Here is a 12961-nt window from a genome sequence, read left to right as displayed (position 1 = left end):
CTTCACCTCTGCAAACTCAAACAATAGTCAATCTGCAACCAAGCATACAATCGATGAGGCAATCATTCTTTGACTGTCTAAACACCTTTCAGACAAGCAATCTTTGCGCTGTCAATCAAGCATTCTGATACAACCTTCTTTGAAGGTGGGGTTAATCAATCGTAAGCTCTGATACCACCTGATCTGAAAATGGGGCTCTTAGGCTTCTTGTCTAACTTACAAGAACCTCTCCCACTTCCAAAGCTTTAAATTTTCCCAAGTCTTAATGATTAACCAATGTGGAAATAAGAAATGCTTGAAAATATGGGTGCATGCTTGTATTTGTTTCAGCTGATTATTTTCTTTAAATCTGTTGTTTGTGCTGATATGGGAAGGTACTTAAACTAATATATAAATGCACATAACAGTAGTTAAAGCAGCAATAAAAACAGCACATAAGGCAATAGTATAATATGAAGTTCACCCTGATATCTTGGGCTATGTCTCCTTGAGCTCTAATCAACTCAATTAGGCTCTCTAGGATTATGGCTTCAATTCTTTTACAAGTGCTACACTTAACTCCAATGTTTTATACAGGAACATTGGGCTCAGAACACCATCTTATCCCTTGGCTCTTGGAGCTCTTCGGCTTTCTAGCTCTGGCTCTTGGCTCTAGCTCTGGCTCTTGCTCTGGCTCTGGCTCTGACTCTAGCTCTGGCTCTATGGCTCTAGCTCTGGTTCTGGCTCTCAGCTCTCACTTCTGGCACTCGCTCTGGCTCTATGGCTCTAGCTCTGGTTCTGGCTCTCAGCTCTCACTTCTGGCACTCGCTCTGGCTCTTAGCTCTGGCTGTGGCTCTAACTCTGGCTCTGGCTCTGTGGCTTTGGCTCTGGTTCTGTCTCTCGGCCTTTGCATGCCTCTGTGAGTCGCTCGACCTCCAAGCAACTCCAACAACAATATGCTGCTGTCAATTGAGCTCTCTGGCTTTTCACTCGACCTCCGAGTAACTCCAAAGACTCTCTATGTATTCAGCGTTTTTTCGTTGTTCCCTCTTTTCTCTCCTCTACTGTTCTATTTGTTCTTGGCTTAAGGCCAATCTGTATCACGACTGTTTGAATCCCTTCTTTCGGCTGTTATAGTCACTGCATTACACCTCACATGGAAATGGCCACCTGTTCCGTAACGGATAAGTGTCAGGTTCACCGGAAACACTCAATCGTTTGAAATGGCCGTTATTTCCGTTTACTCCAAGAACGCCCCTAAAACAAGAATCTCTACCAACTCATCGTCCCCGTTGGACTTCAAATCTTTATGTGTCGTAGCTTATTTCTCCCTCGGGTCCAGTCATCCATCAGATGCAATCTCCGTCGTTAGATCTGGGGCCTCTAGATCTGATGGTTATCGCTCTTATCGCGCAGTTGACTTGCTCGGACATTAGCCCGCGATTAGAGTGGTTTTCTCTCTCATCTGCTGGACACACGTCATTCGTTGTATGGCATAGTTGGGTCTTCTGACAAACCCTTTTACCGCCCGAAACGCCTCCGATATACCGCCGGTTTTGGAGCGCGGGACCCACCGTCTGTTTTCAGTGCTTTTCCCACGGTTTTCTGGCTTCCCTTGTGACTGAGCGCTCGGGGCCTTTCCATTTCGAGGGGTTTTTCCCAGCGATGCATGATTTGCGCTAATTGTGCATCAGAAACGACCTCAGTTTTCTGATTTGGATTTCCCAAGTGCTAGTTTGCGCCACTTCGTGGTCTCCACAAGCCTCGGTCAGCGTGCTTTGACCGAAGGTCCTCGTTGCTCCGTGCTGGCTGCAAATTGTAGTTGTTCAGAGGTTATTTCTAATAGGCTTCAACATCCACAAGACTTTAAACTTCGGTATGAGTTTTTACAGAGTTCGGGTAGCTTTAAGAGAGTTTAAGGATCCAATTTCAGATCAACTATAAATAATTAAATTAAAGAGAGAGAATCCTATAAATATATGTTTTCTACTTCAAAATAATATTGCAACATATATTAACATTTTAATGTGTAGAATATGAATTATAAATAAAATATTTCAATGTCAACTATGCATATACTATATAAAACAAAAGACAATATACATATATATAGATATATATATATTAAAAGAGTATAATTCATATTAAACTTACTCTTATATATATATATATATATATATATATATATATATATATATATATAATCTTATTCCATTAATAGTTTTTTATTATTATTTGCAATTCATTCAATTTTTAGTGTGGAGTTGATATGTAACATTATATATAGTATTGCTCAAAATCAACATATATCCATCTTAACTTTGAACCTACCAAGAGTCAAGAGGAATCAAATATTTCAACATGCAAAGCTTTCTTTAAGTTTTCGATTCAAAAAAAAAGTTTGCATCTTGAAATATTTGATCCCTCTCGGTGCTTGGTAGATCTGGAGTTAAGATAAATCTATGCTAGTATAAATTTATCCTAACCCTGTTTATTGATCTTATCACCCTATAATATACAATCTTATCACCCTATAATTGCGTGGAGAGGTGCTCTACAACCTAGAATAAGGAAGACATGTAGGTCTTAGATGTTAGATGTGATGTAAACATTTTTTAAATATATATATATATATATATATATATATATTCTATTGTAATTTTGTTTTTATTAATAAAATTATGAATATTTTTTTATATAAAAGAAAATCATAATATACATATCACATTAAAATATATAACATATAAATAATAGTTATACATTAAGATTCATTTTACCATATAAATCAAAATAATGATTATGTAACCATATTTAAAACATAAAAAATTATTACTTACAATGAAACAAAATTCTAATTACCTTCTAATTAGGTTTTGTAACAACACCATGAGAAAATACCATGGCTTATCAATACCACATGCCCAAAAACCATAACTCATTTCAAAATCAAAACATTTTATAAATATTTTATTTTAATTTAATTTTATAACATATTTTTAGGTATCTGATGTATAAGAAGAAGCTTTACAACATGGAATCCAAGAAGATTCCCAAAATTGCTTCTAGCTCTAGTCAAAACCCCCACCTTTGCATCAAGGGTGGGTGACATAAGGATGCCATTCTTGGCTCGACCACTCGGGGATAAAGGAGGAGATCATCCTGGGAAACAAGGATAGTGTCAAAAATACTATTACCTTTAAATTTACGGATATTGTGAGGTGATAAGGAGATGGCAGGGAAAAATGAAGCCAAGATATTATAAGGAGGTGATCAACCCCACCCTTGCTAACCAAAATTATCTCTTTATTTTGACCAATGCTAAGAAAAAAAGAACATTGCTAGGATAAGAACTAATCCTCACGAGCTTCGAAGTGAAACTAGATGGTGATCTACTCCTAAAACTCCTTGGGACTAAATAATCTGTCACCCTTGCGATACTAAGAGGGTGGAAGATGAAAAACACTTCCTCTTAGATTGCTCGAATCTTACTCACATCTACTCTCATTTCCCTAACATTTGCCACACTTCCAATCTTCTTGACTTGTTAAGTGAACCCAATTTTTTTATCATAGAAATAAGATTTTGAAGAATCACAATTAAATAATAAATAAATTAATAAAATATTTTAACTGCTGGGATTAGCCATTGCATCTCTACTATATATTAATTCTCTAGTTCAACTATCCATCTATGTACTGATGATGAACCATAGTAATTGGTTTGAAACATATGTGATTTAGTGTGAAAAATACTGGATATTAATCATGAATCATAAAAGTCCGCATTCTAAGAATTAAATTATTCTTTTCTTAAGGTCCTATAGACCGCATTGGTTTTAATGGACATTAATCATCATCATCATCAATAAACTTACGGTATAACAATATTCTTAACCATGGATATTCACCCATATTTTACCATGGATATTATTCACTTTTAAATAAGTTTTGTTACAATACCATGGGCTAGTACCCTGGCTTATCAATTCCACTTGCCCAAAAATCACAATTATTTCAAAATCAAAATATTTTATAAATATTTAATTTTATAACAAATTTTAAATTAAATCTAAAAGCAAAAAGGTATGGGAAAATGTATTGGTATAAATGTTTGTAAACATTTACATGTGGCCTCACTTAAAAAATACATTAAACTTCAAAGACATCTCTAAATCTGCCAGCCTTTCTAGGTGAGCCGAAATCAAATCTGTGTTGATCAAAGAAGCCTTTTTTGGAGACATGGGGGATTATATGTCTCGTACAACAACAGAGCCCCAATAAACAACAATGAAGCCCTAAATTATCGAATGAACTCTTGCCCCAAGAAAGTGGATATGCAAGAAAATATCTAAATCAGGGCCATGATATTCTTTCATTGGCTCATTAGGAAAAGTCAATATCAGGAACACATGTACACAAGGGTGTGAATCTTGACAGCCAAAGATTGATATTAGCATTATGGAAGTTGTTGGTTGCTTCCAAAATTAAGAAGCATAATTATTATGTGCCTTCAAGGGTGTAGTTGTAGAGCATTTCTAGGGTGTAGTTGCAACCGTAGAGCGATTCTAAGGTGTAGTCTCAACCACAGAGTGCAAGAGTGCATCTCTAGGGTGTTGTGTAGTCGTAGGCAGTCCTAAAGCAGATAGAAACAACAGCAACAGATAACATAACAGACAGGGGATAACGAATAACAAACAGGGGCAACGGGGTTCAGACAACAACAGTAAGGAGCAGGGTAGAGAGCGATTTCTACAGACACGTAGTGAGGAATAGGTTAGACCTACATCTTTCTTGGAATAGATTAGACAACAAATGCATTCGAACATGACAACGAGACAAGAAATTTTAGAACCTGTGGAGACAAATGATTTAGGACAAGTGAAAATTGCCTCATCCGCCAAAGTTGGGAAGTGGGTTTGGGTCAATGCCAAACAATATCGGGGCATTTTAAAATGAAGACTAGCCCGGCTAAAATGGGAGCAGACAAGGAAAAAATGGTCTCAAAGGGAAAGTGCTTGAGCCCTTAGAATAAGTGCTCAAACAAGTCCCCTCTACAAGCATGTGGCAACAAGAAGTCCAGAGGAAAATTCATTGATGATTCTGCCTTCTATAGTCCCACATCCATACCTCTCACCTAGTCATTTGATCTTTATGTGAAAGAATTGTTAAATGCAAAACAAAGATTGGAGGTTTTAGAAGCTAAAGAGCAGGAAAGAGATCATAAAATTAATATAATAACAACTAAGAACAAGGCTTTAGCAGAAAGCAATAAAGTTTTGAAAGAACAAGTGGCATTGTTGTAGGAAGCTCTCCTGATAGGGAAGATAGAATGGCAACACATGAAGGCATATGTACAAAACATAAAGAATTCTGTAATGGAAAGTACAAAGGTGGTGAATGCAAAATCATCCCAGGATAAAGGGAAAACGATTGACCAAATAGATAACCATGAAGAGAAAGCTAGAGAAGAAAGGAAATGAAATTCCACAAAAAGTTTCCAAAAATTGGGCTCAACTTATTAGCAATCTGCTAATAAGGAAGGAGAAACAAACATTCGGGTTGACAACATGCAAGATAGAGAAGGCAAGGAAAGATAAAATAGAGCAACAAACATAGCTATTAAAGGGGTGAAATACTATGGGAAAAATGAATGTACTCTTGAACTTGCAAGAGGGTTCTTGAAAGACAAGTTGCTATGGCAAGGAAAAATATGCCAAGCATGGAGGGTGGGTAAGTTTAGCAGTGAGAGAGCCAGGCCGATAAAAGCCATCATGCCTAGCTTGTGTGATAAATATATCATTCTAAGTAAGAAGCATCTCTTGAGCGGTTCTCGCTTTTTTCTAAAAGAAGATTTAACTGTAAGACAACAGGAGGAAAGGAGGGAGGAAATGTTAAAGGTTAGGGTAGCAAGAGATGAAGGCAAGAGAGCATGAGTTTATAAACGTAAAGTTGTGATAACACGATTTGGACCTCCTTCCAAAACAAAGCAACAAGATGGTAATAAAGAAGAGGCAGCAAACTCTTCAACAAGAAATCAAGAAGCAAAGTCAGTATGGAAAAGTAGGGACAAGGACTCAAATGTGAATCTTGCATGTCAAAATAAATAGCAATCAAGTCATACCCAGGTTTCCTTAAGATTAGTTTGTTGGAATTGCAAAGGTTACCCATGGAGACGAGGACCTGGGTTAGGGCCTATTGCGGAAGATAGAGACATAATTTTCTTCATAGAAACACATGAGCATGAAGGGTGCAAGACACCTCTGTTTGAAGGATACTAGAAGATGGTAGTGTGGAACGAGGAAATAGGGAATGACAAAGGGAACGCCGGGGGGGTATCATGGTTTTAGTGAGGGAGAAAGAAGGTTTTCTCAGTCAGTTAGCAAAAGAAGACTCAAATAAACAATTCATTTGGTTTAAAATATCAGAAAATGGAAACTACATCAGAATTGCAGCATGCTATCTTGTGCCACAAGTCTAAAAAATCTACAAACATAGAGGGCTTGACCACAAAGATCCATTTGCAACCTTAAAAGCATATATTGCAACATTTTCTCAGCTAGGTGAAGTCCTTATAGTGGGTGATTTCAATGTTAGGACTGCAAGTGAGTAAGCTAACATTCTTTGTTGTAAAGAAGATTACGACCCTATTTGGCTTACATAAGAGAGTAATCATCAGTGGGAAAGAATTTCAAAGGACAAGGGCTGCAATCTCTTTGGTGAACAATTGCTTACTCTATGTGGGGCCTTTGATTTAGTCATTTGTAATGGCTTGACTAGATGGGGAAAGACCGATAATTTCACTTGCAATACTTACAATGGAATAAGTGTCGTAGATTATGTAATTTTCTCACATGGTTTGTGTGAGAAAATGGAGGAAGTTTTGATTGGAGATCAGCTTTGGGACTTAAAATCAGATCACAAGCCAATTTATTTAAGTTTCTCTTGGACTGGAAAGAAACAATTAGAGTAAAAAATTCAGCATGTCCAACAAAATCTCCCAAAGGATAGAATTCTTTTGACTCCAGAAAATTGTAATACCTTCAAAATGATGTTAGAGAGGCTCTTCGAGAAGGAGAAAATCACAACTCACAACCTTCATAGTCATGAATTAACACATTTAATTCAACGCGCACTTGTAGAGTGAAAAAGAGAAAACATTAAGAAGTTTGAAACAAATTGCTTTCCGGTTAATGCTTGGTTTGACAAGGAATGCAAAAAGGCAAGGAGAATGTGGAAAGAGTCAAACAAGGATAACATAAAGCTCAAAGCTTAGAAGCAATTATTAAGCAAGAAAAAGACCGATTTCATGGTTTCAAGGAGGGAAGAACTAATCTTCCTTGGGAAAAATAATCACAAATTATTTTGGAAGGAGCTCCAACCGAGAAAGATACAAACTGGAAATAGTATTACAAATTCTAAATGATTTGACTACACAAGACAACTCTATGAGCAGGATCCCGAGGTTGACCCTCCCCACTTGGTCAGCACTGATACTGAACTCTTCACGGTGCAAGAGGTAGAGATGAGTATCAAGAAGTTGGGTGTTGGAAAAGCAAAAGACTTAGTTGAACTCCAAGCATAATATCTAAAGTGGGGCTCAAAGATTCTTGCACCTCGCATTACAAAAAATTTCAACAACATCATACAACATGGGCTCCCCACAGATTGAACAACTAGTCTGGAAATACCTCTTTTCAAGAGCGGTGACGTCAATAATCCCTCCAATTATAGAACCATCATGATAAACCCTTTGTTTGGAAAGCTATTTGGAGGCATGCTATAAAATAAAATTAGCAAGTGAGTAGAAGAAAGAGATAAGCGTGCTAAAGGGCAAGCAGGTTTTAGACCTAAACATTCCATAGTTGATCATTGTATAACTTTAAGGCACATCATTGAAAAGGTTTGGGAGAAAAAGGAAGAATCATTTCGTTGCTTTGTTGATTTCAAAAAAAAAAAAACGTTTGACACAGTTCTTAGGGATAAGCTTTGGCACAAAATGGAGGAACTTGGGGTTCCTAAACATTTGAGAGCAGTTGTGCACATGCTGTATGAAGAGGTGAAAGTCAAAATTAGAACTTCAGCAGGCATTTTTGAAAGTTTTAGAAACGAAATTGGGGTCAAGCAAGGTTGCCCAATATCTCCTACCCTTTTTGGTTTATATATCAACAAGCTTGAGGAGTGGTTAAATTCGCAAGGGAGTGATGGTATCTATTTGGGCAAGTTTGTTATAAGGCTTCTTTTGTATGCATATGACCTTATTCTGATTGCTAAATCGGCTCTTGGTTTGCAAGAGAACTTGCTATCCCTTAAGCATTTTTGTAGAAGTGTAGGGATGCAAGTCAATATCAACAAAACGAAAGTAGTGGTTTTCTTTAAAAAAAAAACACAACTAGCATAAGTTCTACTTTGAAGGCAACATTCTCGAAGAAGTTGCAGATTACAAATACCTCATAATTGACTTCAACAATAATCTAAGCTGGGCTGGTTGTAGAAAGAAAAGAAATTTGGGGGGTTGGAAAACATTTTATGCTTTTCAAAATAGGTGTAGAGAGGCAGAGTTATGGGATTGGAAAACCACTCAAAATCTTTTTGGGCTTCTAGTGATTCTCTATGGTTGTGAACTATGGGCTAGTACATCTGACATGCAGTGGAAACAAATTGAGAAAATTCAGAAGTGGTTGATTACAAACAAATTCAAGATTAAAAGTGTAGTTCCTTATGCTATCTTGTTAAGTGAAACAGGGGCTACTCCTATTGAAGTAATTGCTATGGTGCGAGTCATTAGGTATTTAAAAAAATTGAGCGAATGGAAGAGGGTAGATGGCCTAAGGTTGCCTTTAATGACATATTGTGCAACAGAAAGAAGACTTGGATGCAACAAAATAACAAATGGTTTAGTAAATGGGGTATTTGCTTAAACACGTGTCCCATAAACAACAAAGAGATAAAAGCTTTTGTTATGGATAAGTTCCACAAACGTACATGGGATAAGGAGTTAGGAAGAAAGAAAAAGTACTATATTGAAGTGTTTAATCCCACTCATAGCGATCAACCAAAAGCATACATAGAGGTCAATATCTCTTGGAGAGCCAAAATTCTTATTGCTCAGTTAAGGACTAATTCTCATCAATTCCGTTGTGAAACAAGGCATTGGAAAATGCCAAAAGAAGTGTGGGATGAAAGAATATGTTCTTCCGGAAAAGTGGAAACATAAAAGCAATTTATTTTAGAATGTGAGGCCTTCAAAGACAACAAGGAAAGTTATCCAGAGATTCTCGCAACTAGCTCTTGGGATAATCTATTTAGCGAGGGGTTTGTCGAGAAGATGGAAGCATTTATTGTGAGGTTTCACAGAAAAATGGCCAAATACATCAAGCAAATGAAGAAGCAATATGTCCCATAGGCTATCTTTAGCCTCGTGGATGTTAAAATAATTTTCTTTCTTTCTTTCTTTGCATGGAGAAATGCTTTCTAGTCCAATATGTAGAGATGTTGTAGTGTCCTGCAAATATTTTGACTTGGTCAAAATAGACTAAAATAAAGATAAAAATAAACCTAAAATAAAAAAATTAATAATGATAATTATCAATAAAGCATTTTAACTCGATGAAATTAAAATAAATAAATAAATTATATTTAATAAAAATACATCATTTTAATTCTAATCTAAAAAGTTCCAAAAGACATAAAAGAAAAATATAAATAAAAAAATATATTACATTTATAATTATAATTAATAAAAATACATCATTTTAATTCTAATTTAAGAAATACCGAGAAGCATAAAAAAATATAAATATCATGAAAATAAATTTAACCACCACCCTCAACACTTAAAGTAAATCCAAAATTAAAATAAAACCAAACTTAGATACATAAATACAACTTGAAAATAATATTATTTTCACTGTAAATTAAAACAACATATTGACCCACTTCTGATATGTTCGATAGTGGGAAGCTTAAACATAAAAGTGAAAATACATTGCAATAAGCATTTTGTGTATTGAAATCCATCCGGATACCACGTAGACGAACAATACTAATTCATTACACTTTAATTGGCCCATTATACATATGCAAGACACTGAAAACACCACTTGGACAATGTCAACGCCATTTGGACACTGTAAAACGCGGCTCTTAGGCCAACTCATAACAGTCTTCTATACTGCGGTGCAATCTGCCATACAGAACTTGTTTGCTCTGGCCTCTGCAACACCGCAGCCGTCTGTCGATGTATCAAATTTTTTAATGTGTCATGCCCTATGCAATGTAGCTAATTCAGACACATTTTCTCCGTTGAATTCCTCAGCTCATGGCCAACGCATTGAAGAAGAGGAACAATAACAGAAGGGGCATGGACAGATCTTCAGATACTACCACATACGTCACCAACCCTCGAAATTCAAACGAATTTCGGCTTAAATTAATCTTCGCCACAACATTTTTGGGGTTCTTTCTCTTGCTTACTCTCTGGTTTCGCACTTCTCAGACAGAAGAATACTCGACAATTTTGATAAATCCATCTACGGACTTTGTTCTCGATGCTCGCTTTCATACCTTCGAAGTTGTGAACGAGTTCCCTCACGATCAAAAAGCGTTTACGCAGGTAAACATATGTTTTGCTATTTTCTGGAGCTTATTGTGCTCATTGTTTGTTAATTTCATTACTTCATGGAATTGATGGGGTAAAATAGTCGATTCTTCGCATTTTTAACGATTAAGATCTAAGACATAAAGAAATAAAAGTATTGAAAATATAAGGGGGAAAGTAGTTATGGTAAGATATTCAGATTCACTAAAGCCGGTGGAACAATACTTTATTGTATATTTGTTTGAAGTGTTCTGAGAAGCATGTCGGAGGTAGGCTGCCAAAATCGCCCAGGACTTGGACCCAGCCTGATCCCTTTGAAATTCATTCGATTATGGTGGGGCAGTCTACTCAGAGAATGGGACCTGGTGGAAAATTCGATACCCGGTCAACCTCATCAGCGAACCAATGCCACGTTGGCCTTATTGTATTATAATTAGTAATCCTGTGAAAGGACTTCCTTTAAAATTCAGAAGCATTCAAACTGGCCTGAACACATCAGGCACCACAAGTGGCCCGTTTTTACAGGCAATATGAGATGACCCTTGAAAGAGGGACTGCTAATCACAAGCAGTTTTCCTTTGGCTAAACTGCCATGCCATAATAGGGGGTGAATATTCTGTCAATATCATGCAAGGCTTGCACTTGGCCCCAACAGCTTATTTGTGCCTGTTGCGATAAAATCTAACAGATCTTGTAGAGGGGTATCTTGCAAGGCAATCACTAGACTAAGTGACAATAATGGGGTGATGGCCCACTGTCACCACAGCCAAAAACCCCTACTCTTTTTCATAGTTTTTCACTAATGTGAGGAGTCCTGGTATATAGGCCAACTAATTGGTATTCTAAGCTTATAGGTATAAGGTGACAAAGAGGCCTCCAAGGGAAAGACACGGTTTTGGCAATGTTACCGCTCAAACTAGCAGGGGTCCTAAAAGGGGATCCTTGAAGGGTTACTACTAGGCTAAGGGAAACAATGGAGCGATAGCCCATTGTCACCTCAGCTAAGGCTCACTACTCTTTATGGATTTTCACCGATGGGAGGGGGCCCGTTATTATAAGGATCACGAAATGGATGGACCAATGGTAGGGTGAGGGGTAATCCTGGAAGCCTATTCACAAGAGAGGCTCAAATATGTGGTTTGCTTGTCTTGGAAGACAAGATGGAAGGCTCTATAGGAAGGGCTTGGGGAAAATTTCTAGGGTTAGGTTTTGCGTATGTGTCTTATAAGGGAGATCCCATAGTCCTAGAATTCTCGTGGAATCTTGGATTCTAGGTGATCTTTGAAGAATTACCCTTTGTTAGTGCATCGGACCACACGGGACCAAGTGGACTCGAGGTTCGGTCAAGGGGATTGGGTTTAGCAAACAATGATATGCTTGACCTAATTAGTGAGGAGAAAGGGATCAAGGAATGAATTTTCAATGAAAGGCAATGCAAGAATCCTAGTTAGGTTTCTAGTCTAAGGGAAACCAAGGGCAAGAATTGGTTTTCGAGCTAGGGCTTGCGATATCCCAAAATCCCACCGTCGGAATCTCATGAAATTTGGAGGGCTTTTTGAGGACACACCAGCGTAGTTGTGGACCAAAAATAGAAACATTTGGATGGCTAGATCGTGAGATAATTGATGCCCTAGGTGACCTAAAGGAATAGACGTAGAGAAGAGTAAAGGGGAGAAGGAAAATAGGTTTAAGGTGATCACCTATGGTAGACCAGTGCCTAATCCTTTGGGGATATTGGAGTCAAGAATGATTATGAATTCGGATTTGATTTTCTTAGTGAAGAAGGCCTTAAAGGTAGCGTTACTTAGCACTAGGGCAAAGGAGAGAAGCTTCAAAGACTTTATACTTCATTTTGCAAAATAGATGGCTTATCAAGATAAATTTCAACCATGAAATATCCCTAGGAACATTGACTCATCATACATGGCCTATACATGAAACATCACTATCTAGAAACAAAAGTTCCACAACTCCGCAATAATAGAGGCAACAAATTAGCCCTAGAATAGTGAAATCTCAGCAACAATGTATGTGACAAAAATAAAGCAAAGAATAGCATTAAAGTTGTTCTTACATGTATTAGAGTATATCCAACCATCAAAATTTTTCCAAACAAGAAGCTCCAAGACAAGATAAAATGATCCAAACATCAAAATTCATTCCATGCTCCAAAATTTCATCCAACAAGAAGGATAGCGAAGTTCTCTAAAGAGATACAAGTCCAACCAAGTGATGATGCCAAAATGAATTCCAATCACTTGTATTTATACGTTTCTAATGAGTTTTATTTAGCTAATTAGGCATACATTAGCCCCTACAATAAAATAATCTGCAAAATAACTAACTTTTGGTGACAAACCCACCAAACTAGCTCATAAACAAAAGA

The 12961-nt window shown here is 37.0% G+C and overlaps 1 protein-coding gene across 3 annotated transcripts in view; it reads left to right on the top strand.

The window, feature by feature from the left end:
• The first annotated feature begins 10082 nt into the window (after nucleotides 1–10082).
• QC (glutaminyl cyclase) overlaps nucleotides 10083–12961 on the top strand; it is a 414279-nt gene continuing 411400 nt past the window's right edge. For all 3 annotated transcript variants that reach the window (XM_089391524.1, XM_089391522.1, XM_089391523.1), the window contains exon 1: nucleotides 10083–10590. In XM_089391524.1, coding sequence (XP_089247650.1) covers nucleotides 10297–10590 — 294 coding nt within the window. In that variant the 5' untranslated portion in view covers nucleotides 10083–10296. The remainder of the gene's footprint in view (nucleotides 10591–12961) is intronic.

This window comes from Pinus tabuliformis, chromosome 1_1 (genome assembly GCF_031772625.1).
Source record: "Pinus tabuliformis cultivar Carrire ecotype Pingquan chromosome 1_1, CPIR1, whole genome shotgun sequence".
In the NCBI taxonomy this organism is placed as follows: domain Eukaryota; kingdom Viridiplantae; phylum Streptophyta; class Pinopsida; order Pinales; family Pinaceae; genus Pinus; species Pinus tabuliformis.
Note: the sequence above shows the minus strand (reverse complement) of the source record. Positions and strands in the feature narration are given on the sequence as shown.